General features: G+C 56.4%; 1 protein-coding gene across 1 annotated transcript; it reads left to right on the plus strand.

The window, feature by feature from the left end:
• Nucleotides 1-5,611: 5,611 nt before the first annotated feature.
• Nucleotides 5,612-24,326, plus strand: LOC147570856 (uncharacterized). Its single transcript, XM_086696737.1, has 8 exons — nt 5,612-6,295; nt 7,504-7,644; nt 21,741-22,109; nt 22,803-22,880; nt 23,028-23,139; nt 23,232-23,377; nt 23,471-23,555; nt 24,105-24,326. The coding sequence occupies exons 1-8, from the start codon at nt 5,612-5,614 to the stop codon at nt 24,131-24,133; spliced, it is 1,644 nt and encodes a 547-aa protein (XP_086552863.1). The 3' UTR covers nt 24,134-24,326.

Genomic DNA, 24,326 nt, shown 5'->3' on the forward strand with positions numbered 1-24,326 from the left:
CAGAGGGAGAGTGGGTGGGTAAGACCGACGAAGTTCTGCTTCAGGCAGAGTTGACAGGGAGAACGTACACACTGCAGAGGAAACAGCCCACTACAGTCTCACGCAACTCCAAAATCACAGCCAACTTTTCTGGTTCCACTTCCTGAAGCTGAGCCTCCCACACACTGCTTCACTTACTCTCACATATTCACACACACACACACACACAAACACACACACACACAAGACTCCTGAAGGTGTCCTAGTACGGATGCCCTTGTGTGAACTTCGCTGTTTCTGAAATGACCTCAGGTTACAAATGGGTGGCCCAGATTGCAAGGCAACAGAGGGGAGGGTCGCGGGGAGGTGGGGCTCTTAAAGGCCACGGACACGCCATCCTCTCCCGTGTGCCCGCTGCCCTCTCATCATCAGCCGTGATGAGTCGGGTGCTCCTCTTCCTCTGGGTCCACAGGCTTATGCCGTGTGTCCGACACGCCATGTGAGACTTGTGAGAAGACTCCCAAGGGCAAACACCAGCAGGCCCTCAGGGAGGTCGCCTCGTCCCAGGCAGCCTGCGTTCCTTGGCCCGAGTGCCTGGACAAAGGCTGCCTCGGCCACATAGGGAACGATGGACTTGTGCAGCCTTAGCATGCTGTGCAGAGGTCCCGGGCAGGCCTGGAGCTTAGAAAGGACTGGGACGAGCCTCACCTGGGAAGAGGTGAGTGCTGGGGTACTCCTTCCACAGCAGATGGCTGCTTGCCAGAGATGTCTGTGCTAGGGATGGGGCAAAAGCTCCACCGTGCTAGCAGTGCAGTAGACAGAGTTCAGCCCTGTCCATCGCAGGCCCTCCTCTATCCCCAAGTTACACGGCCCCCAGCACAGCGTGCCTGAGACTGACATCCCCACACTAATCTTCCTGTCTCCCAAGCTGCCCAAGCCCCCCAGGATCCCTACGGCACAGCTCTGCAGTACAAGAGCCTTCTCTGCAGTGGCTCTATTCCAGAGAAGGCGTTGGCAGTCCCAATGCATGGAGGCTTCTTGCCCCTACCAGTATGCAGACAACCTGGTCAGCGGGGTGTCAGCACGCTGTGGAGTTGGGGATCTGTACGCCCAAGCCTTACCTCTTCCAGGGCGGAGGCTGTCGCACTCTCTAGAAGGGAAGGCAGGTCTTTCTCTCGCTGCTGTCTGCACACTGGCTGGAGAAGCACGTCTTCTCAGCTGCTTGATGTGCAAACGTCGGGGTACCCTGGAAAAGCTCCCTGTGCTGGCCCGTGTCTTTGGGTGTGAACATCCAAAGAAAGTATGGCCCATGACTCTGCAGTGGGAATACGGCCTCAGTGGTCATGAGGCTGGGCCCTTTGGGGCATCTTTCTGCACAAGCAGGCCGTTACTTGACAGGTCTTGCCGAGCAGGAACACTTCACGGGACGGGGGAACACAGGGTCCCCCACATGTTCATATCTCCCGCCAATACCTGCTGAGGGGCCAGGCTGACTTTTCTGCCCGGCCTGTCCCAAAGAGAAGGTACGGACAAGGTGTGGGTGTGGAAAGCCCTCAGGGCCCCCAGAGCCAAACCCTCAAATGTGGACACTTGTGTCCAGGGACCGTGGTCAGAGGCCTGGGTGCTCTGTGTCCGAGGGATTACAGCCCTCAGGCTGCACACCCTGCAGCCCCGGGTGTCCTCCCGTAGCCGCAGCACTCCCTGGGGAGCCCCAGGGTCCAGGAGCTGCTAACCCCCCTGCACAACTGTATGTGCTGCCTAGCGGCCTCTTCCACCACAACACCAGCGTGCGTGGGCCCCAGAGTGCTGTCCCTCGACAGGGGACACCCTCGGCAATTCCGGAGCCTTCTGACTTCCATGTCTCTGAACCACACGTGTCTCTCATTGGCCTGTCGGGATCGTCCTGTTGTTCTCTGTGTACAGGAAATGTCTCGCATTGCCTGTACGCCTCTGTCCCCCCTGAGTGAGCCCTGGCGTGTCTGTGTCCTTTCCTGGCTTTGCCTGTGCCAACGCCTCTCTGGTGATGCCTCCTTGCCCGGCCCAAGTGGGCACAGCTGTACCCGTGTAACCGCCTTCGTCTCTGCGCACCTGCGTGTTGTGTCAGCTGCGGCTCTGCTGGCCTGTCTTGTCTTTGGTGTATGCTTCTGCGCTTGAGTGTGTTTCCCTCTGAATTCAACCCCTTTCTACCACTGACAGATCTAATTGCTGTCCTGCCATCAGGTGGAGGGGTTCTGCGTGTTCTCTTACATGTTCCCGGAGCCAGAAATCCATCCCTGCCCGTAGGACCTTCGTCAGAGGATTGGCCATGCACTCACTGCCAGCCAGTTAATGTCCCCAAGTGCAGCTGCCTTGCTGTGAGCATTAAGTCGCACCTCTATTTTCCGTCCTTCTGTTTTCAAACCCTTTGGACCCTAGGGGCTCAAACGTCACTGGCTTGCACGTTGCAGATGCAGGCGTAAAGTGTGAAAAGCGGTCTAGCCACGTTTTCCCACTTACGCTTTTGCCATGTGGCATGTTCCTGGCCGGGAGAGACTTCCCCCTGCCAGCGTGTGTCTCGTTTCCGTGTGCCTCCTGTGTGTTCTGGTCCCTCATTTGTCCGTTACTTCCTACCTGGGAGTCTGATTCATGTTTGCGGGAACCATGCAGACACCTTTGACTGCAGGGGACTGAGCTCAGCTTAGTCCACCAGGACTAGTGCGTGACTGAGGTACACAGCGGGCAGTCACGGAGGTGCCCGTATCCTTCACGTGCGAGCGCTCCGTCCAGCCACCTTCACCGGGACATTTCTCAGCAAACCCTCTATGTTTGCGGTGAGAGCACTTAGCTCTGAGGAACCTGACGAGGCGGTGAAGCGTTGCTTACGGCTGCCCTGTGCAAGTTAGATCTCCAGAACTCATGCACATGGCATGACTGCCTCTTCACACCCTAGGCCCGACACCTCCTCATGGCACCCTCCCCTGCTTAACAGCACTCTACTCTCTGGTGGACTGCATGCCTTTAACTGCTTTTAATCTCCTCACGAGTCCATCAGGCAGGGGTCACCACCACTGTGTTTCTGTCAGGGGTTGGCCTCTTTCAGGGAGCCCAGTGCTTTCTGCACTGATGCTCAATGCACCCGCGGGAGGGAGAGCCACACTAGGCCCGACGGCGAACCCTTTGGCCCTACGTTTCCCACATATGTGCCCGGTGGCAGAGGTGCACAAGGAGCCCGCCTGCATGCGTCTCCCAGGTCCTCCACAGGGTACAACGTACCGCCTCAGGAGGCTCATCCGCATCACATGGGCATAGCTCTGCTTGCACGGGTTAGCCTTTCATATCATACGGGCAGCCCAGACTTAGAAATCCAGCTCCCTGCTTACAACTCTCCAGCCCTCGTGCTTGTGCAGACGCTCTGTGTCTGTACAGACATTTGAGTCACGGTCTCGTGACCTGTCAATACAGCTCGACGGTCTGTCCTTACCTTACAGCCTGGGATGCGGTTCTCACTCGTTGTCCTCCCCTCGGGTGCGAGTTTCCTCCAGCACTGTGGTGGAATGTAACCTTTATCACCATACGTTGGCTTGAGATTACTGGGCGGATCACCTGTCTGCGTCCGGGGATGCGAAGGAGACCTTGGCTCTTTTGCTCACGGTGCACCCTTTCTCTGTGATGAGTCGCTTTGGATGAGAAGCTTGCGAGAGGCGAGGGGCCTCAGAGTGGAGCACATTTCCTGGGCATCTGTGAGAACCTCGTGGCTTCCACTCGGAAAGCATTGACTTCCATGGATGTGCATCCTCTGCTTTTGCTTGAATTTGCCGAGCTTGGGGACGTGATTCCTTCCCGCACGTGCTGTCCCTAGGTCGCTGCGGTCTCTTTCCGGCAGTCCCGTTTCCTGCCTGCTGCTGGTAAGTACAGGGCTTCCAGCAGCCCTGTGGGGATCGGGTCCTTGCTTTCTTCCCTGCGGTGCCCTCTTCCTCACCCAGAATGACCTCACTGCAGCTTCCTTCTAGTTCAGGGATCGTTCCAGACTGCCCTTAAGGTCCAGGTGGGAACGGTGCCTTTAGTGCTGACGGCTGACCACTGTACAGCATTCGTCTCTGTGGAAATTGCACAGGTGAACTTCACCAGGTGAAACTGCACACTGCAGTTGCCCTGTCGTCAGAGTCAGCCCACCTGTCTCGGCCTCGGCTGCCCCTGCTCTCCTTCCTCCTTCCCTCCCCTTGCCTCCCCCTCCCTTGTCTTCTTCCTGTCCTTCCCTCCGACCTCCCTTCCAGCTCTCTTTGTTTTCGTCTCCCTCCTCTCCCTCACTAATGCCTCCCCCTGTCTCCGCCTGTCTTCCTTGTAATAGGTGCCCCTCTGCCTCTTCTTGTCTTGCTCCTCCTCCCTGTCTCTCCCGCCAATCTCCCTGTGACTCTCCCTCTCCAGGCCGGTCTTCCCCTCCACTCGTCCTTCCTCCCTCTGCTTGCATGTGTCTCTCTCTCTCTCCCTCTGTATCTCTGTCTCCCTGTGTGTCTCTTTCTCGCTGTCTCTCTCAGTGGACATTCTGTGTCTGGGTGCACGCTTCTTCAGAATTCTCGTTGGCGCCTGCCAAATGTGGAGGGAACTCGTCTGCTTTCGTGTGTACTAGTGACAGCAGGCACCGGGCTTTCTCAGAGACAGACACAGACAAGTTTGTAATTCTCGGTGAAGGGGGCCCCTAGGCGCCCTGCTTGGAGTCGTCCTCCTTTGAGTGGAAGGTTAGATTTCCGGACCGGAGGAAACTGCTAAATCCTACTACCCCATCTCCCTGGTGCTCTGTACGGAGATCAGTAGGGCAACAGTGGCAGATGGGGCTGTGGGGGTTGTTGTTTGCTCTGAATTGCAGTGCAGTGAGTTCTACTGAGCTGCTTTCTTGCAAGGACACGGCGGTGGGGTGGGTCTAGAGTGGGTGTCACTGGTTCTGGGTGGGCACCCACCTTACCGCCGCCCTCAGCCTGATGGCCAAGGAGGAGAAACCGTGCGGACGGCCATGTGGCCCCGGTAGGCGCCACTACCTAAGGACTTCTCCAGGCCTTGCCCCAGCTTCATGAAAAAGGGGCAAGGGGACGGAGCAGGCAGTGGCTCACGCTGTGGACGTTCCTGGGCTGAATGCTCTGCTGCCCGGAGTGGGGCCTCTGGGGAAGAGGTGTGCAAGGGAACACAGACACTGTGTGACACCGGGGACCTCGCGAGTCAGGCCTGGAAGGTGACAGCGCTGAAGAGAACATGCGGCAAAGCGGGGTCCACGCTGGCGGCTGGGCCCTTGCTCCAGAGCCCGGACCGGCCGCTGGCGCGCGCTAGCCGGCGGCCAACACCCCGTCTTGCTGTCTTGCAACCGATTGCTCCGCTAACCTGGCCAGCGGGCCTGCCCTGCCCTGGAACCACTTCGCCCCCAGGCCGCATGCGCACACTCTTCCCTGCCTCTGTCTCAGCCCCTCCTCCACAGCAGCCACAGCCAATGCGGAGTCGTCAAATCCCAGAGCCTGTGCGCCTGCGCCCCACTTGGGCGGGCTGCGGCGGGAGGCAGCAGGGAGCTGCAGGCCTTGCGGCCAAGGCTCCGTCCACCTGCTGCCATTTCCCTGTCCTTGTCCTGAGGCTGCCCTAGCTGCACTGGGGCCGGCCGGGGCCGAGCGTCATGGCCAGCGTGTCGCGGTCCGGAAAAAGCGGTGATTCCCGTCGACCCTGGGCCCTGATCGTCCTGGATGAGAAAGGTCGAGAGTCCCCGGCCCGCGGGAATGGAGGGGCGCTGGAGGGCGCGGGCTGGCCGCAGTCCCCAGGTTCAGGGGCGGCAAGCGCCCATCCTGTGCAGGAAGCCCAGGCCGGGTGTGAGATACAGGTGGCAAGCCCAGCGGAGGAATTGGTGGTGATACTGGATGACGGAATGGTGGCGGCTGAGGTGGTGATCGGGGTGGAGGAAGAGGACGGGGAGGCGACCGAGGAAGAGGTGGCTGGAGAGGAGAATTGTGAGGAAGCCAAGCCAGAAGCAGAGGACACGGCCGAGCAGGAGGAGGTGGAGGAGGAGAGACAGCAGCTGGAGGAGGTTCCGGAGCAAGAGGAGAAGCCCGAGGCAGATGCAGAGGCGGAGGAGGGGCCCCAGCTCTCACAGGAGCTGCAGCAGCAAGAGCCAGTGCTGCGTCCTGCCTCAGCCCAGGACCCGCTGGCAGCGCTGGAGCGTCTTCAGCTGGAGATCAGCGCTGGGAATGCCCAAGATTCCAGGGCCTTATGGCGGCTGAAGCGCAGGATTCTTCGGAGGCGCGTTTCTTACCTGGATCACAGAAGGGCCATCATCAAGCACATCCCTGGCTTCTGGGCCCAGGCGGTATCCTTCCTTGTGCTGGTGGGTGCTGGCGGGGGCTGTTGTGCAGGAGGGCTGGGCCCTGAGAGCAGGGTGCCTCAGGGCGATGGCCCCCAGGGAGGAGAGCTGGGCAGTGGTCCCTGGCCCTGGGTTGGTGTGGTCTGGGATCCAATGTAAGGCCTTGGACAGGGGCGGTTGTTGGGGATGGGGGGACTTGGGGACTTGGACCTGCTTCCTCTAGGTCTCCGCCAGCGTTGGCCTGCAGGCTGCTCTCAAACATGAAGGTAGCACAAAGCAGCCTTCACTCAGAGCAGATAGGGCACGGAAACGTTTCGCTGCCAAATGGGAGAGTTACACAGGCCGCACACCCACCTTCACATTCACACGTTTTCTAGCAGTTCCGTCAAAAGGCTGTGCACGTTTTCTAGCAGTTCCGTCAAAAGAGAGCATTTCAGACACACACTCATGGCCTTTAGTGGAACCCTGCCACCCCCCTGTTCCAGACAGTGGGACGACTCAGACCGACTCCGAGCGGGGTACAATGTGCCTCCACAGACCCTCTCATACACACACACACACACACACACACACACACACACACACACACACACAGGATTCTCTCCTGGTATCTCCACCCCTGCTTCCCTCTCTGTCCTCAGGCTCCGGCTGGGTCCCACCCATGTCTTTCTCTCCTGACTGGCTGTGTCACTGTGTCTACTTTCATTTCCCTCTTCTCCCCTCCTTGTCCGTGCTTCTCGATCTCTTTCTCCCTCCCACACCCTCTGTTTGCATCGTAAGTGTGCAGTCGGTTTCTTGTAAGCCGTGTTATTCCTTCTGGACTCAGAAGGCCGGTGACAACATTGGTCTTCACAGGAATATGCCAAGACACCCAGCCGTGAGGAGGGGTCAGAGCACATGCCGACATCACAAGCTATGATGGGCTGCTGGCAACCCACACAGGTCAGGTATATGAAGGAACTGTGAGGAGTCCAGGCAGTGGAGTCTCTCCGTGCTGTGTGCAGACAGCGTGGGAGGTACGGGAAGCCAAGGGACAGCCCAGTGTCGAGGGTGTCTGATGCATTTGCAGAGGCTGAGGAGTGTGGGGGCTAGTGTTTCCTGGTCTTTCTGCACATGCCCTGATCTAGTCCCTTGCTCTTAGCCTGGGAGGGTTGGGGGGTGGGCTGTGTCTGTTTCCACAGCATCTGAAGGCACAGCTCCTTGACCCAGCACAGATTCTGAATCACCCCCAGTTGTCGGCCATGATCGGTGCCCAGGACAAAGACGTGCTCAGCTACCTGGTCGACTTGGAGGTCAGACCGGGGAGGCTGTGGCTGGGGGCCATCCCGTCGGGTGTGGGATTTGGGCAGGAGAGGGTGAGGCAAAGGTGCTCACCCTCACAGCCAGGCTAGGAGGTCAGGACCCCGAGGGAGGACACTTGCCCCCTCCTGTCCCATTGCTCACCGCAGGTGGAGGAAGTGGGCCATCCCAAGTACCGCTGCAGAGTGATGTTCTTCTTTGTGGAGAACCCGTACTTCCGGAACCCAGTGATCATTAAGGAGTATCAGCTTAGCTTTGCTGGTAGGGTGTGGGTCCCATGATGGTGCGGGGCAGGGGGCTGATGAGCATGCATCAGGGCCAGGAGGGAGGGGGAGGGGGAGGGGGAGGGGGAGGTGGGTGGGGAGGAGGCCATCAGGTTGTTCCTCAAAACCTCTCTTCCTGCAGGCTACAGGGCATCACGTGCCACTCCAGTCCAGTGGTTCTGCGATTATGAACATGGAGCTCCCAGTCGCAGGCATGACCCCACCAGCCTTCACTTGTTCAACTGGCTGTGTGAGCACAGCTGCCCAGGGACAAACAGGATTCCCGAGGTGGGGCCCCTGAGGCCTTCGTCAGCAGTGGGGATGTGGGTGGCCCCCGGCCAGAGAGGAGAGTGGGCTATGCCCAATGTGGCGCCGGCCTGTGTCCCCTACCAGATCATCATCGAGGACCTGTGGCCCAATCCCCTGCAGTACTACCTGAGGGAGGAAGGGACCAGAAGACAGTGACCTGACGTGCGCACGTGTCGGTGAGAACGCCAGTATGCGGTGTGTTGACACGTGTGTTGTATGGGCAAGGGAGCGTGGGCCAGACATTGGCTTGGAAGTGGAAGGTCCGCCGAGACTGGGACCCAGGTAGCATGGGGAGCGGGTGGGAGGATGACAAGTGACCTGCAGGGACTCAGCTGCAAACACACAGTGGGTCTATGCCTGCAAACCAAACGCAGTTGTGCTGTGGGCTGGGGCTTTGCAGAGCAACTCGGGAGGAGCAATGCTTCTCCACCACAAATGCTCCCCGTGGATGTCCGCCCTCTCCCGGGCTTCCCCCTGCTCCTTCAGTCTGGATTTGCCTGCCAGTCTTTGGGACCGGAGCTGCCGTGTCCCCAGGCGCCACTGGGGTGAGAATCTTGCACTTCCTTCCATGTGCCCCACCACGCCATGTCCTCCCGCAACCTGACAGCCATTCTTAGAACTAGTCCAAGGCCATTGGGGGCTGGAAATGAATCCCTGGGTGAGAAAGCAAGAGGGATCACAAAAGGGCGAGGCACAAGAGTGAAACCATCTGGGATGTATTTGCAAATATCCCGTATCACTCTTGGTGTCTGTTGCGTGGGTGTGCGTGTGTGTGCGTGTACGCGAATGTGTCTGCGTGTGCCCATATGCGTCAGGGGCTCTGCATCTGTGTGGGCGTGAAAGGCACAGAACTTCTATGTTTGCCCATGCAGAAACAATGGAGGACGCGACCAGCGCTGGAAGACATGGGTGGATGCGTCTCCTATCTTCTACGAGCCCCGGAGACAATTGGGGAAGTGATCACATGTGGCAGCCTTGAAGAGTTGCCACGATGTGTATGTGGACACATACAGGAAGCTAAAAACCCTTCTGTTTCTGTGTGTGTGTGTGTGTGTGTGTGTGTGTGTGTGTGTGTGTGTGTGTGTGTGTGTTTATGGGGGACCCGAGGAGGAACGATGAGGAAGGGACCTGAGTGTGACCGTCCTAGCCGCTGCCAGGGTGATTCTGTGTGTGCAGGAGAGGTGCAGTACTGGTGTGGGGCAGGTGTTGCCATGTGCACAGAGGCCTGCCTTCCTGGGCAGGCAGAGTCTGGAAGGAGGAGGAGGAAGAGACAGACCTGTTACGTGGAGACTTGTTGTATAGGCCAGAGCCGAAATGCAGGGAAGGGGATTGCAGAGCGGGACCAAATTGGTCCATTGGGTCCTGGCACAGTGTGGCCAGGACTTGGGGAGATTCAGCCAGGACCCTTGCTCCCAGAGGGGTGTCGTCTCCTTGGTGAGAGAGAATGCGGTGAGCAACGCCTCCAGTGAGGACAGAGTTAAGGCCCCGTGTCCCTGAGAACTCAGGAGTAGGCAGGCTTCTCAGAGTCGATGCCAGTATACCTTGCTGCTGCCTCCCACACCCGGGGTCCCTTTGACCCCGAGCCCTGTCCTGAGACAGTGGCTGAGGATGGGAGATGTGTGAGGGGAAGAGGCAGGTGTGGGTTGTGGGCAGCAGCGAGGCTTATGAGTGGGATTTCATGGAGAGAGTACGCGCAAGGGCGGAGATCCAGCGTGAGTTTCTGCGAGTGTGTGTGGGCGTCTGTGGCAAACTGGGCCTGAGATCCGTGGTGGTGCTGGCACTGTGTGCGTGCATATGTTCGTGCGATTGCGTAGCCGTGTGTCACTGTGTGTGCGGGAGTGGGTGTGTAGGCCGCTGGCGAGACAAGGAGAGACACGGGTCTCTGTGGCTGAGGTGCTTATGTGGGACGGTCAGGTGCCAGAATACAAGAGAGCAGTCCCTTCCCTCCTGAGTCCTGATGGTAATCGCTGGGATGGGTGCAACTGTTGCTCTTCCAGGGGGCTCAAGTCAGGATGCAAAAGGGAAATTGGTGCAAGGTCAAGACGGGGACCGAGGGGAGGAAAGCCTGTGCCCAGTGGCCAGTGGACCCCTTGTGAGTGAGTGTGCTGGTGTGTGTGTTAGTGTGTGTCTATGTGAGAGTGGTGAGTGAGTGAGTGAGTGAGTGTGTGTGTGTGTGTGTGTGTGTGTGTGTGTGTGTGTGTTGAGTTGCCCTGGTGGGCCTACAGTAGCAAATACTGAGGGGCTACAAGGTTGTGCCCAGGCCTTGTGCACAGAGTGGCTAAGGAACCCAAGCTGTCAGGCTACGTTGTGTGCAGAGGGCGGAGGTAATGCGCTGGAGGGAGGCGTCCAGCAAGAATCTCTGCTCTAGGCAGACGTGCCATGTTTTGTCACCAGCAGCTCTTCCTCAGGGCTCCTCTCTCTGCTTCCTGTGCACCAGGCCCAGGGAAAGGGAGGAGCTTGGACCCTAGACCTCAGGTGACTTGCGTCGCCCTGGAGTGCCGCAGCAGTGTGGTGTGTGGGGATCCGTGTGTGGATGGGCAGGTGAGCAGCCTGCCAGCTGCTCTCTTAGGGGACAGTTCGTTGCCAGCAACACCTCTCCCCGCAGCACAAGATCACCCCTGCCGCTGCAGCTGGGCTCGGGACATTTCAAGGAGTGTCCCAGAACTCTGTTCCCCTTGCACGTGAGTGGTGCCAGCATGAGCCTCTCGGTCCCTGTGCGGGCGACCCTGATTAGCCTCAGGCTTTGTCGACTCCAGGCCTCATGTAACATGGGGAACTGGGTTTCTTTCTCAGTGTCTCAGCAGTTGCATGTCGACGGAGGATGCTGTGGACATGGGAGTCGGGAATCCCCACCGTGCTCCCCCGCCTCGCCCCAAACCGCAGCGGGCAGCACGTGGCCCACTGTGTGTGCGCTTTGGGGAGTCTAAAGCCTCACAGCCCACCCCCCGTATTCTTCTCAGGTGGTGGAGGGTCAAGGGGGCCTAGGGAGGAACACTGGTCCCAGTCTGCTGCCGGCTGTGCCCACAGGTGTGTGTGCCCAGCTCCTGACGCTGAAGCTGCAAGGCGTCCGCACTGCCCCCAAAGCCCCATCCCTAGCATTTGCGTGTGGGCCACATGGAAGTGAAGTCCCAGTGACCCTGCGGGATCACAGCGGGTGGTCTCATCTATGCCTGGCTACCCGCCTACCTGCCTTCCCCACAGCCCTTTGCCCCCATACAGGGCTTTCGGTAAAGACGGGGCCACCGTCCAGCATGAGAGGAAAGGCTGGACTGTGTCTCAGTACCGCTGGTCATGTGTTGGCTGCTGCCAGCTTGACAGCATGGAGACCCCATGGCCCAATGGAGGAAGTCCGACCTGTCCTACAAGGAATTGGGGACGACTGTAGGGATGCATCAGGTCCCATGGAGTAACCTAGCTCTGACCTTATCTGCCTAGGGGGTGATCGAAGCGCCTTGGGGTCCCAGGCATGGCATGTGTGTCGGTGAGCTTCCTCCTGGATGGCGCTGTCGACACAGGGCTGGCTGGTGAGGGGTCGCATGTGAGGCCCGTTGGGGCCTGACCTCTAGATCCGATACTGCTATAGGTGTTGTTGAAAAGACAGAGCACGATACGATCGTCCCTTGGGTGTCGCTGCACCGGGGTCCCTGTCGCTGCTCCCAGGTTCCCACTACCAGGTTTCCCCGGGGGGCCTGGGAGGTTGCCAGGCTCCTTTTGCAGGGACACGATGGCTTGTGAGGGCCCATGCCCCAGGGTCCGGTGCTCATTGCGGATGGCTTGGGGGCAGTGCGAGAGCTTTTGCTCCCATTCTTAGAGGAGATTGTGGTGGTCTTAAGGGACAAAGATGTGCCTGGGGAAGAGTAGGATGACCAGAGGCAGCATTGGAGGAGGAGGAGGAGGACGAGGAGGAGGAGGAGTTGGAGGAAGAGGATTGGGAGGCGTTAGAGTAAGAGGAGAGGAGTGAATGATTGGGTGCAGGAGAGGGAACAAGTGCAGGAGGAGGATGTCCAGGATGAGGAGGAGCACGAGCCAAAGGAGGAGGAGCAGCTGGGGGAGTAATTTGAGGAGGACGAGAGTAGATGGACGAGGATGAGGAGCAAAGGTAGAGCCAGGGTTGGAACAGAGTGAGCAGAAATGTAGGAGCAGAAGGAGGAAGAGACCGAGGAGGAAGAGGAGGAGCGGGAGGAGCTGGAGGAAGAGGATTGGGAGGGGTTAGAAGAAGAAGTGGAGGAGGAGGAGGGGGAGTGAATGACTGGGTACAGGAGAAGGACAAATGGAAGAGGATGATGCCCAGCACGAGGAAGACGAGGATCAGGCGCCAAAGGAGCAGGGCCAGCTGGAGGAGGGAGTTGAGGAGGACGAGAGCAGAGGGAAGAAGAGGAGGTCAAAAGTCAGAGGTAGGGCAGGAAGGGCAGTAGCAGGAGAGGACCTGGAGACGGAGGAAGATGCCTAGGAGGAAGAGTTGGAGGTGGAGGATCATGGAGGAAGAGGATTGGGAGGAGTTACAGGAGGAGGAGGAGGAAGAGTGAATGTTCGGGTGCAGGCGAGGGAAGAAGTGGAGGAGGAGGAAGTCCAGGAGGAGCAAGAGGAGGAGCACGAGTCGAGGAGCAGGAGCAGCTGGGGGAGGAAATTGAGGAGGACGTGAGCAGAGGGAAGAAGGAGGAGACAAGGTAGAGCCAGGGCTGGAAGAGCAGTAGCTGAAGAGGGGGAGCAGAAGGATGAAGAGGCTGAGGCTAAGACTTCCAATACTATGTTGAATGACAGTGGAGAGGGTGGACATTCCTGTCTCGTTCGTGACTTGAGCTGAGAGCTTTTGCTCATTGAGATGATAGTAAGGTCGGGTCGTCCATAGGTGGCTTTATGATCTCGATGTGTGCTCCTTCTATCCCTACTTTCTTGCGGGTTTTTACGACGAAAGGATGCTGTATTTTGTCAAGCACTCTGTCTGCATCGATTGAGAGGATCCTGTGCTTCTCGTCCCTTCTTTTATTGATGTGATGAATCACGTGAATTGTTTTGTGGATGTTGAACCAGCCCTGCCTCCCAGGTACAAATCCCACCGGGTCGTGGTGAATAGCATCTTAATGTATTGTTGGATCCGAGTGTCTAATATCTTGTTGAGGAGTTTGGCATCCATGTGCATCAGGGAAATTGGTCTATACTTCTCCTTTTTAGTGGGGTCTCTTTCTGGTTTTGGAATCAGGGTAACGCTGGCTTCATAGAAAGAGTTTGGAAGTTTTCCTTCCATTTCTATTTTGGGAACAGCTTCAAGAGAATAAGTGTTAACGCTTCCTGAAATGTTTGCTGGCACTCCCCTGGAAAGCCATCTGGCCCTGCAGTCTTCTTCCTTCGGCAGGTTTTTGATTAGTAATTTGATTTCTTTACTGGCTATGGGTCTGTTCCAATTTTCCTCTTCTTCCTCTTTCAGCTTTGGTAGTGTATATGTGTCTAGGAATTTGTCCATTTCTCCCAGATTGCCCATTTTATTGGCAAATAATTGCTCCTAATGTTCTCTTATTATTGTTTGCCTTTCTGCTGTGTTGCTTGTGATCTCTCCTCTTTCATTCTTCAGTTTATTTATTTGGGCCCTTTCCTTTTTCTTTTTCATCAGACTGATGACTGGCTTATCAATGTTGTTAATTCCTTCAAAGAAGCAGCTTCTGGGCTCATTGATCTGTTCTCCTATTTTGGTTTGTTTGTTTGTTTGTTTGTTTGAGGTTGTTTTTGTTTTTGTTTTGTTTGACTTTTGGTTTCCACAGCATTAATTTCCGCTCTTATCATTGTTACTTCCTGTCTTCTGAATGTTTTGCGTTTCATAGGGTGTTGTTTTCACAGCCTCTTAAGGCGTAAGGTGAGGTTGTGTCTCTGAGATCTTTCTTTCTCCTTTAGGAAGACCTGACTTGCTAGATAGGTCCTCTTATTACCGACTCTGGTGCGTCCCAGAGGTTTTGGGTTGTGGTGTTATCACTGACTTCCATATACGTTTTCATTGACTTGCATATACTTTTTATACCCTCTTTAAACCCTTGGTTAGCCCATTCATTCTTTAGTAGGATGTTCTTCAGTCTCCCAGTATTTGTTACCTTTCCAAGTTGTTTCTTGTAGTTGATTTCGAGTCTCGTAGTGTTGTGGTCTGAAAATTAGCACGGTGTGACCTCGATCTCTTTGAACTTCCTTAGGGTTGACTTTTTCCCCCAGGATATGATCTAGAGAGGAGAATATTCCATGAGCACTGGAGAAGAACGTATATTCTGCTGCTTTATGATGACATGTTCTGAAGATATCTGTGAAGCCCATCTTGTCCAGTGTGTCATTCCAAGCCCCCGTTTGCTTGTTGATTTTTTGTTTAGATGATCTGTCTCTTGCAGCGAGTGGGGTGCTGAAGTCTCCCCCTATGATGGCATGACTAAGAATGAGGTTCCTTATGTTTGTGATTAATTGATTTGTGTATTTGGTTGCTCTCAAATACGCCACAGAAATGTTTTCAATTGCTAGGTCTTCTTGGTGGATAGACCCCTTGATTATGACATCATGCCCTTGTGCATCACTTGACACAGTCTTTACATTAAAGTCTAGATTGTCTCATAGAAGTATGGCTGCTTTGGCTTTGTTTTGTTGACGGTTAGCATGACAGATGATTCTCCATCCTCTTATTTTCACTCTGAAGTTGTGTTTGCAACTAAAGTGGGTGTCTTGTAAACAGCATATCGATGGAGCTCGTTCTCTCATCCATTCAGTTCCCCTATGTCTTTTGATTGGAGCATTGAGTCCACTGGCATTTACAGTGAGTACTGAAAGGTATGAATTTATGGCCATTATCTTCTTTGAAGAGTTGGAGAAAAAAAATCTATATATCTTTATATCTATATCTACATCTATATATCTCTATATATCTAATTATATATTTCTATCTATAAATATAAATAAATATAAATAAATAAAAATATAATTATAAGTATACATACACATATACATATACATAGAGAGATGATAGATGATGATAGGTAGATAGATAGATAGATAGATAGATAGATAGATAGATAGATAGATAGATAGATAATCATTTCTCCCCTCTGAGTGTCCCCCCTTAAAATTGCATGCAGGTGTGATTCAGCGGTCACAAACTCCTTTAAATTTTGTTTGTCTGGGAACCTTTTTCTCTCTCCTTCTATTTCGAATGTACAGCCTTGCTGGATAAAGAATTCTTGGCTGCGTAAGTTTCTAATTCAGCACTTTGAACAAATCCTACCCCTCCCTTCAGGCCTGCCAAGTTTCTCTGGATAGGTCTGCGGCAAACCTGATCTATCTTCTCTTGTAGTTTAGGGACTCGTTTCCCCTTGCTGCCTTCATGATTCTCTTTGCCTGAGTACTTTGTGAGCTTGAATATGATATGCCTTGCTGCCTTGCTGAGGGTCAGTTTTTGTTGAATTTAATGGGGGTCCTCGGTGCTTCCTGGATTTTGATGGCTGTGTCTTTCCCCAGGTTAGCAAAATTTTCCACTCTGATTTGCTCACCTAACCCTGCTGCCCCTATTTCTCTCTCTCGCTCTTCGGGACCCCTATGATGCTGATGTTGTTCCTTCTGCATGAGTCACTGATTTCTCTAATTGCTCAACCGTGCTCTTTTCCTTAATCTCCCTCGATTTTCCTGCGTCCATATTCTCCATCAGTTTGTCCTCCGTATCGCTGATTCTCTGTTCTGTCTCATCCATCCTTGACACCACTGCATCCATCCGTCATTGCAGCTCAGTTATATCATTTTTAATTTCATTCTGGCCAGCTTTTACTTCATGTTTTCTCTGCACAAAGGGACTCTAATCTACATTGGACCGCAGCTAGTATTCTTATCATCGTGCTTCTAAATGCTGCTTCAGAGATCTCGCTTGTATCTGTGTTGGTTGAATCCCTGGCTCTCGTTGCTTCATGCTCTTTCTTTCTGGGTGAATTCCTTCCTTTCGTCATTTTGAACGGAGAAAAGGAACTCATGAGGTAGAAAATTCAAATGAACTATTCAAATTATAAAATGTTAAAAGTAAAAAATTAAAAACACACACGTAAAAAAGGGAATGAATGATGCTAGATTCTAGGCATGTTTCATCTGGGTGTTGAAAGGGGTTTGACACGAGAGAAAAAAAGTGGGAGTGGAGAAAAATTTAGAAAGTAAAAAATATTACAAAGGGAAATGTTGTGAGAATTTGAAAAATCAAAACACTGAAATAGACTAAAAGCAGAATATGGGAGTAAAACAGAATTTGTGAATATAGACACGAAAGGAAAGAATAATGTAGAAGCGTATTAAAGAAAATTAGTAAAATTTCCACCTGCGCAGTCTCCTTCGCCTCTGCGGGCACAGAAGCACCTCCCTTCCTGAGCCTCCTCGCTCTCCAAGTTCACTTCTCCATGCCACGTACCTGTTGAAGTCTGTGGTTCAGGATATGCAGATTGCTGTGCTATTCCTCCCGTCAGTTTCCTGGGTGGGTAGGATGGTTTAGTGTTGGTCGGCTGTATTTCAGGCACACGAGACTCTTAAGAAACTTCCATGCTGTCTGCCATCTTGGCTCCTCCCCAGGGAGGTGAGATCTGTAGCACCAGTTCTCCGATATGAGATATCCCACGGGACAGTTGTGGTCGATGACAAAGCGGAAAAGGACATGGACCAAACAGGGAGGCCACCCTGGAGGGGGAGGCAGAGAACTGCCTCCAGACCCGGGAAGGGGAGGGTGGGGCTCAAATGCTGGAGCCACGCCCACTTCCCTTCCTGCTGATCGTTCCTGAACAGCAGCCAACTGTCTGGGTCTGGTCTGGAGATCCTTCACCCCAAGGACCCACGGTCAAAAAGTTCACTGCCCTGCCTCTGCCCCACCTCCACCACAGCCACAGCCACAGCCACAGCCACTGCAGTGTCCGAAGGGCCACGGGGCCATGGGCGTGCTTCCCAAATGCTGGTGGGCTCCAGAAGGAGGCAGCAGGCATTTAAAAACCTTGGGCCTCGACGCTCCACCTGCTGGGCCAGACTATCTGGAGCCTCATGCCTCAAGTTCCCACTCCTTGTGCTCTATGGCCCTCCTAGCCTGAGGATGGGCTAGGGCCCCAAAGCAAATGAGTCATGTTCCGGAAAACGCGGAGATTCCTGAGAATACCGGGCCTCCATTCTGCTGGAAGAGGGCGTTCGAAAGTCCAGGAATCGTGGCCACTCCCCTGTCTCAGTCCCAGACAATTTCACCCATTCATACACATGCACAGGCACCGGCACACACACACACACACACACACACACGCGCACACACACACTCCCCCTCTGTGGCTATCTCTAGTTGTGACTTACTCTCCTTCCTCTGCCTCCTTCCATGTCCCTCTGGTCTCTGTCTGTCTCTGAGTCCCTGTGATCATTTTCTCTAGGGAACGCTTCCTCCCTCCCCCACCTCCGTCTCTCTTTCTCTGTCTCTGTCCTGTCCCTGGACAGTATCAGTGCATCTGGGTTTCCGTGTGCTGTGCATGCCCATATGGACATAGGAGGCTGCTGATGGCACAGGGCTGCAAGGGAACACACAAAGGGACGCGTAAGTAACAGGGCTCAGAGCACATCCAGACCTCCTAAGCCGTGACTGCCTCCAGGCAGCCCACACAAGCTGGGTATACATGGGAACTGTGAAACGTCAGTCCCTTGGCCCTTGCCCTGTAGGTTGCAGCCAGCTGGGAGGTACTGAAACCCAAGGGACTCCCCAGTGTTTAGAGGGTGTGAAGAAAGGGCAGGGGCCGAGGAGGCTGGGAACCTAGTCGCGGCTGGTGTTTCTCCACATGCCATGTTCCAGTGCCATTGGTACTGGAAGGTTGGTATCAGTTGTGGCTCCCTTTCCTCGGCGTCTCAACGCAAGCTCCCGTGACCCAATGGAAGTCCTGAATCTGCCCTAGTTTTCAGCCAGGTTTGGGCCCCAGGACAAATGCGTGTGGGGTGTGAGGGGGGAAAGCAAGTGTGGGTCGTGGGGAGGAGCCAGCCTCGTGAGTGGGATGTGGCAGAGGGCATGCGTGAGTGCAGAGGTCCAGTAGAGTGTCCGTGAGTGTATTGTGGCTGGCGCCTGTGAGTACTTTTGCCTGAGACCTAGCGTTTGTGCTGGCAGCGCGTGCGTGTCTGTGTCCACGTGCCGCGTGGCCGTGCATCTTTGTGCCTGAGTGAGTGTGTGTAGGCCGTTGGCTAGTGAAGGAAAGAGACTGGGGGCTTTCCTGACTTGGTGGGTAAGGGGGAGGCTCAAGTGCCCAAGTCCAGCGAGTGCAATCCCTTCGCTCCTGGGATCGACACGGAGCTAGCCGATCACCTTTCATGACGGGAGGAAAGCCTGGACTTTGCCTGGGTCCGCTCGTCCTGTGTTGCCTTGGCCAGGGGCAAGTTGGGGTTGGGCCTTCCATGGCCCAGCGGAGGAGGACCAACGTTCCCTGCAAGGAAGCGGGGATTAGTGGAGGGAGGCAGCAGATAGCGTGAGTAAGTCTGGTCCTGCTCCTGGACCGGCCTAGGGGCATCATCGCAAGGCCTTGTGGTCCCAGCCAGGGTACGGGTCTCGGTGAACATCCTCCTGGATGACCCTGCAGAGACAGGCCTGGCTGGTCTAGGGCCCCTTGCGAAGTTGGGGCCCGGCCCCTGGGCCCCAATATTGTGGTAGGTGTTGTTCAAACTGAAGGGCATTGCCTGCTTGTCCCAGGCAGTCCCTGCACCTGGGACCCAGATTTGCTCCCACGTTCCTGCCACGGGGTCTCCCAGCGATGCATGGGAGTTTGACAGGCCCCATTTCTCTGGAGGGAGTGAGTTGCATAGGTCAGGTGCACCAGGCTCTGGGCCTGCTTTCCTGGCGTGCCCACCCCCTACATCCTCTGCTGAGGGCAGCTTGAGGGCTCACCACTGGACCTGGTCGTCTCCCTTTCTGGGTAAATGTTGGCCTCTCTGTCTGTCACAGTGGCCACCCCCTCTCAGCCCCCTACCACCTGTTCAGCCTCTCCCCATCCACCTGCGTTTCTATGCATTGCTGTCACCTGAAGCTGTGGTGTGCTGCCTCATATATCACAGCCACCCTGGAGCATTTCTGTACCCCGTACGTATCCTGACGTGGCCCAGCGAGTCTGGAGGAACCTCTTCTGTGTCACGGAAGCAACATGTTGGCCAGAGGGCCCGGCACACCAATTTGGCAATCCTGGAATCCCCCGCCTGCCTGGCAGCCTCCTGGTCCCATAAAGAGGGAGGGGAACAGTGCATTCCACCAAAGGGAAAAGGCAATGCACGAGTGTGGTGCCTGGCCAGGCAATGCATCTCGAGCCTCCAATCCTGCAGTGGCTCTGTGTGGTGTGTGTGTGTGTGTTGCTGTTGCTGCTGCTGTCTGAAGGAGACAGGCAGGGAGTCCACATCACCACTGCCCTGACAGGGAGGGAGACCACATCATTGCCCTCACTTCACACCTTCTGCAGCTTATTGGTTCCCCAAAGTGGTAACGTGGCTTCGTGGAGACCCTGGGGCGTGTCCCTCACTTGCGTCCCAAAGCTACATCCCCCAACCCCCTGATAACTGTCGGAGGCCCTTGAAATCATGCTGTCTGTGGCACAGGGGGACAGTGTTTTGAGTCAGCGCCCACGCTCATGGCAGCCTGCCGCCTAAGTGAGTGGTAAAGGAAATGGGACCAGGATGAACAGACATACGGCCAACGAAGGCCTGGGGAGGGTCCCTGTGAGAAGACGGCCAGGCACTGTGGGAGGAAGGGGACCGCTGTCCGTGAGACAGACACAAGCTCCAGGAGTCCCAGGGCCCATGGCCACGGCTCTTTCCTGTGCACGGCCACACACGGGAGGAATGGGCAGCCGAGCATGAGGGGGGCGGTGTGTGCGTGCCAGCGTGTCACTTTCCAGGCAACGGGGACAAACGGCAAGAGCAGCGCGCATGCTATGCAGCCTCCCCTAGTGTGGCGTCCTCTCCACGTCACACACCTCCTGTCACCGACCTTCCCTAGCCGGGGCACTGCTAGACTGCTGTCATGGCATACATGTCTCCTTGGAGCAAGGATGGACGTAGAGAGTATGCAAAGGAGGCTGAGCAGATGGAAATCCAGGGGGCACAGACAGCAGGCGCACAGCTGAAATGCGTCTCCCGGACAGCCAAGGTGATCCGCTCCGTGGAGTTGTCGGACTAGGGGCACAGTGAACAAAGGTGGCGGTGTAAATGGGAAGAGCGTGGAGGTCCCCCTTTACCCGTGGGTGTAGATAGCCGCGTGCCCAGCGCACCGTGGAATGCAAAGGTCACTTTCGCATGGCCAGACGCCAAACAGGACACCCAGAGGGCACGGAGGGCCGGCTGCAAGCCCCCGGGACGAGTTGCACTGCATGGGGCCCAGAGCCTTCCTGCCTAGGCAACAGACGCGCCCCAGTTTCCGGGTGACCTAGGGGCGGGACCGCCATAGCCACGCACACCACCCTCCCTATGATTGGTCCTGAAGGCAGTGAAGCAGCCTGGGCGTGGCTTGGAGCTCCCTCAGCCTCAAAGCCGCAGGCGCACACCTCTCGCCACAAAGGCCCCCGAGGCAGCCGCAGCATAGCGCTAGCCACCGCGAGGCATCCTGGGTACAGCACCATGCGCATGCGCCCCCTCGACGTTTGGGCTCTGGGAGGAAGGGGGAGCGAGTTGCCAGCCATTGCCCTCAGGGCTCCAGTGACTGGGTCTGGGGAGGGGGGGCCGTGCTCTCACCTCCCGCTTCGTCTTCGGTAGGAGCCACAGTTCGTGTCTCGGGCCGGGGCCGCATGTTGCGCGACTCGTGTTTCCGAAACCCTGGGGCTGCCCGGAGGCCCCATGCCGCCTTCGACCGGGAAGGGGGCGGTCGAGAGACGAGGGCCCGTGGGGACAGTGGGTCTCCGGCAGGGCCGGAGGTGCCGCAGGCCGAAGGCTTGCAGGCCACCAGCGAACAGCCTGTGCAGGAAGGCCAGGCCCGACCCGAGGGGCAGGTGGGGGGCCCCAGCGAGCTATCAGTGCCGCCTGGGCATGGCGTAGTGGCGGTGGAGGCGCTGTGGGGCCTGGTGGAGGAGGAGGTTGAGGTGGCGGCCGCGGAAGAGGACGCGCCTGGGGAAGAGGGGCATGACCAGAGGAAGAAGGGGGAGGAGGACGAGGAGCAGGAGCCGGGGAAGGAGAAGGTCCAGCTTCGCGAGGAGGAGGACCTGAAGGACGAGGGGGAGCAGCAGGAACAGAAGAGCAGGAGGAGGAGGAGGAGGAAGAGGAGGAGGAAGAGGGGGAGAGGCAGCAGGAGTAAAAGATTAGAAGGAGGAGGAGAAGCAGAAGCCCAAGCAGAAGGAGGAAGAGCGGAAGGAGGAGGAGTTGGCGGAAATGGAAGGGGAGGAGCAGGAGCACCAGGGTATACAAGCGGCAGCGGCGGCGGCGGCAGGGGTGGCGATGGCAGGGGCGGCGGCGGCGGGGGCGGCGGCGGCGGGGGCGGCGGCGGCGGCGGGGGCGGTGGCGGCGGGGGCGGCAGTGGCATGGGAAGAGGACCAGGAGGAGGAGCGGGAGGAGGAAGGGAAGGCGTGGGAGCCATTAAAGGGAGAGCCGAATTGCAAACCGAGGAGGAAGAGGAGCAGGAGAAGGGAGCGCTGGAGGAGCAGCAGCAGGGCCAGGAGGAGGTGGAAGGAAAGGAGGACAAGGAGGAGCGGGAGGAGGAGGAACAGAAGCCGAGTGAGCAGGAAGGCCGATGGGTGGAAGAAGCCCAGGAGCTGCACGTGAAGCAGGATAAGAAGGAGCAGTTCGAGACAGGCCTCCGTCCTTGCCCTTCCCCACTGGAGGCTCTGGAGGCCCTTCAGATAGAGCTACAGCCCGTGAATAAACAGGCCAGCCGGGAGCACGCTCGACTCAAACTCAGGATGTGGCAGAGGCGGCGGCATCATCTGGAACAGAGAAGTGCCCTTATCCAGGGCATCCGTGGTTTCTGGGCCAAGGCTGTATCCTTCCTGCTGCTGGTGGAGGGTCCAGAGGGGGCTGGGCTTGCACAAGAGGAAGGAAAGGGAGGCGACATTTAGAGGAACCCAGGACAGGGACTGGAGCTAAGCCACGCTCCAGTGGCCGGGAAGGTGCAAACATGATACCATCCCAGTGGTCCTGGCTCTGCAGTGAGTGTGGGAGGAGGGCAGTGCTGGGGTGGTGGAGGCACGTGTGCTTTACGTCGCACCTGGCACGGAAACAGCGCTGGGAGAGTGCGGAGTGGCGGTGGAGGTCCAGGCCAGGACGGGGAAATGACCGAGGGCTTCTTCCCACGCAAAGCCGCGCGGGGGCACGTTTCTGGGTCCCGCTAAGCATCTTGCTGCGGGGAAGGCGGTGCGAATGCCCACTGGTCGGCGCGAGACCGGATGTGTGCTGTGTGGCTGTGTGGAAGTAAGCGTCCTCAGTGTCCTCATGAGCACACAAGGCTAGGCGTGGATGCGGGCGTCTGGGCGTGCACAGCCTCCTGTGCGTGTCTAGCAGAGCCCTGCGGAATCCTGAGACCCCGTGGGCCTGGATGCAGCCTGTGGGGAGGGCGTGAGGCCCGGGGGGAGGACGCCAGTCCCTGGGGGAGGACGCCAGGATGCGGTCCACACCGGTTCTCTGGGTCCAGGTCTCTCATGCCCAGCACCTGAAGGCTCTTTGACCTGCAGCAGTTTGTGAACCACCCTCAGATGTCAGCCCTGATTAGTAAGCAGGATGAAAGCATGCTTCGCCACATGACCAATTTGAAGGTCGGCCTGGGAGTGCGAGGCGGTGTGGGTGGGTGGCTGTGTGGGCGGGGGAGGTGGTGGGGAGAAGTGGTGTGTTCCTTCCTCAGGGGAGGGCGGGTCTCCTGGAACAAGATTTCACATTTCTGCCCCACATTCCTACCACGGCAGGTGGAGGAACACAAGTTTCCCAGGGAATGCCGGAAGATCCTGCTGTTTTTTGGCAAGAACTCCTACTTCCAGAATGAAGTCGTTACGAAGGAGTATGTCCTTGGCCTTGCTGGTAAGTGTCCACTGAATGCATGGGCGGCAGTGGGTGGAGGGTTGACTGTGATCAGTTCTCTGGCGCCTTCTCACATACTCGTCTTCCTGCAGGGTATACGGCGTCTCATTCCAGTCCCATCCTGTGGTACCCAAGGTACAGACAGGAGGCCTACAGACGCAGGCATGACAACAGCAGCCTCAACTTCTTCAACTGGTTCTCTGACCACAGCTTTGCCGGCTCTAGCAGGATTGCTGAGGTGGGGCCCTGTAACAAGGAAGGGAGGTGATTTTCATGGGTTCCCCCACTGCGTGGGACAGCTACCTGAGGCCTGGCCTGTCTCCCCTACCAGATAATCATCGAGGATCTTTGGCGCAACCCCCTGCCGTATTTCAAGATGGAGGAGGCCCCAGGAGAGAGCACTGAGAGGGAAAGAGGTGAGCAGCCAAGGGTGTGGGCACTGAAATGTGTGCCGTGGGGCCCATGGCGCAATTCTCTTCTGCGTGGAGGCACCGAGACTCACAGTGGCACAGGAGGTGACACCAGGTCAAAAGGGCATCGGCCTGAGACAGGGAGTCTTAAGAAGTAACGTGTCAAAGAGGCTTTGCCCCTTTGGGGAGGCTGAAGGTGGGCAGTGGGCCAGACAACAAGAATGAGCAAAGCGGGACATCCAAAGCTGGCTCATCAGATAGCACGGTGACAACGGTCATTCCAGGACCATGAACCCCACCCTCAGGCCTCCTACCACCATCCCACATGTTGTCGGGCTTCTGGAGCCACTTGTCAGCTTTGGCACAGCTTATGACACCCTCCCATTCTACCTTCCGTTTAGAAACATTCAAGCAACCTTAAACAGGGCCAAGATAAGACTCTCACCTGTCCTGTGTGTGTGTGTGTGTGTGTGTGTGTGTGTGTGTGTGTGTGTGTATGGATGTGGGTGTGGTTGTGTCTGTGTGTCTCTGTCTGTGTGTACCCTTATATCCCAGATATATGCACGATCTTGAGAAGACTATGAAGGAGAATCGCACTTCATGGACCCCAGTGGAAACCCTTCCGATGCTCACCGATGGTCCACAAGATTCTCCTGCCCACGAAATAAGGACAAGGCTGGTGGTGACACGTGGCGCAGGGTTTTGAAGAAATACATTGGAAGAAATACATTTGAAGAATATACATCTGAAGAAATATAGAATGGGAGATAAACAGCA

This window comes from Puma concolor, unplaced genomic scaffold (assembly GCF_028749965.1).
Source record: "Puma concolor isolate L17-30 unplaced genomic scaffold, mPumCon1.1.hap2 unalloc_scaffold_8, whole genome shotgun sequence".
Lineage (NCBI taxonomy): Eukaryota > Metazoa > Chordata > Mammalia > Carnivora > Felidae > Puma > Puma concolor.

Excerpts from the sequence above, each read along its gene's own strand:
- LOC147570856 (XM_086696737.1), top strand. The coding sequence starts at position 5,612 with ATGGCCAGCGTGTCGCGGTCCGGAAAAAGCGGTGATTCCCGTCGACCC. Across the intron at positions 7,645-21,740 it reads TGGGATTTGGGCAGGAGAGG|GAAGAGGAGCAGGAGAAGGG; the intron begins GTGAGGCAAAGG and ends CAAACCGAGGAG. Across the intron at positions 22,110-22,802 it reads GTGGTTTCTGGGCCAAGGCT|TTTGTGAACCACCCTCAGAT; the intron begins GTATCCTTCCTG and ends GACCTGCAGCAG.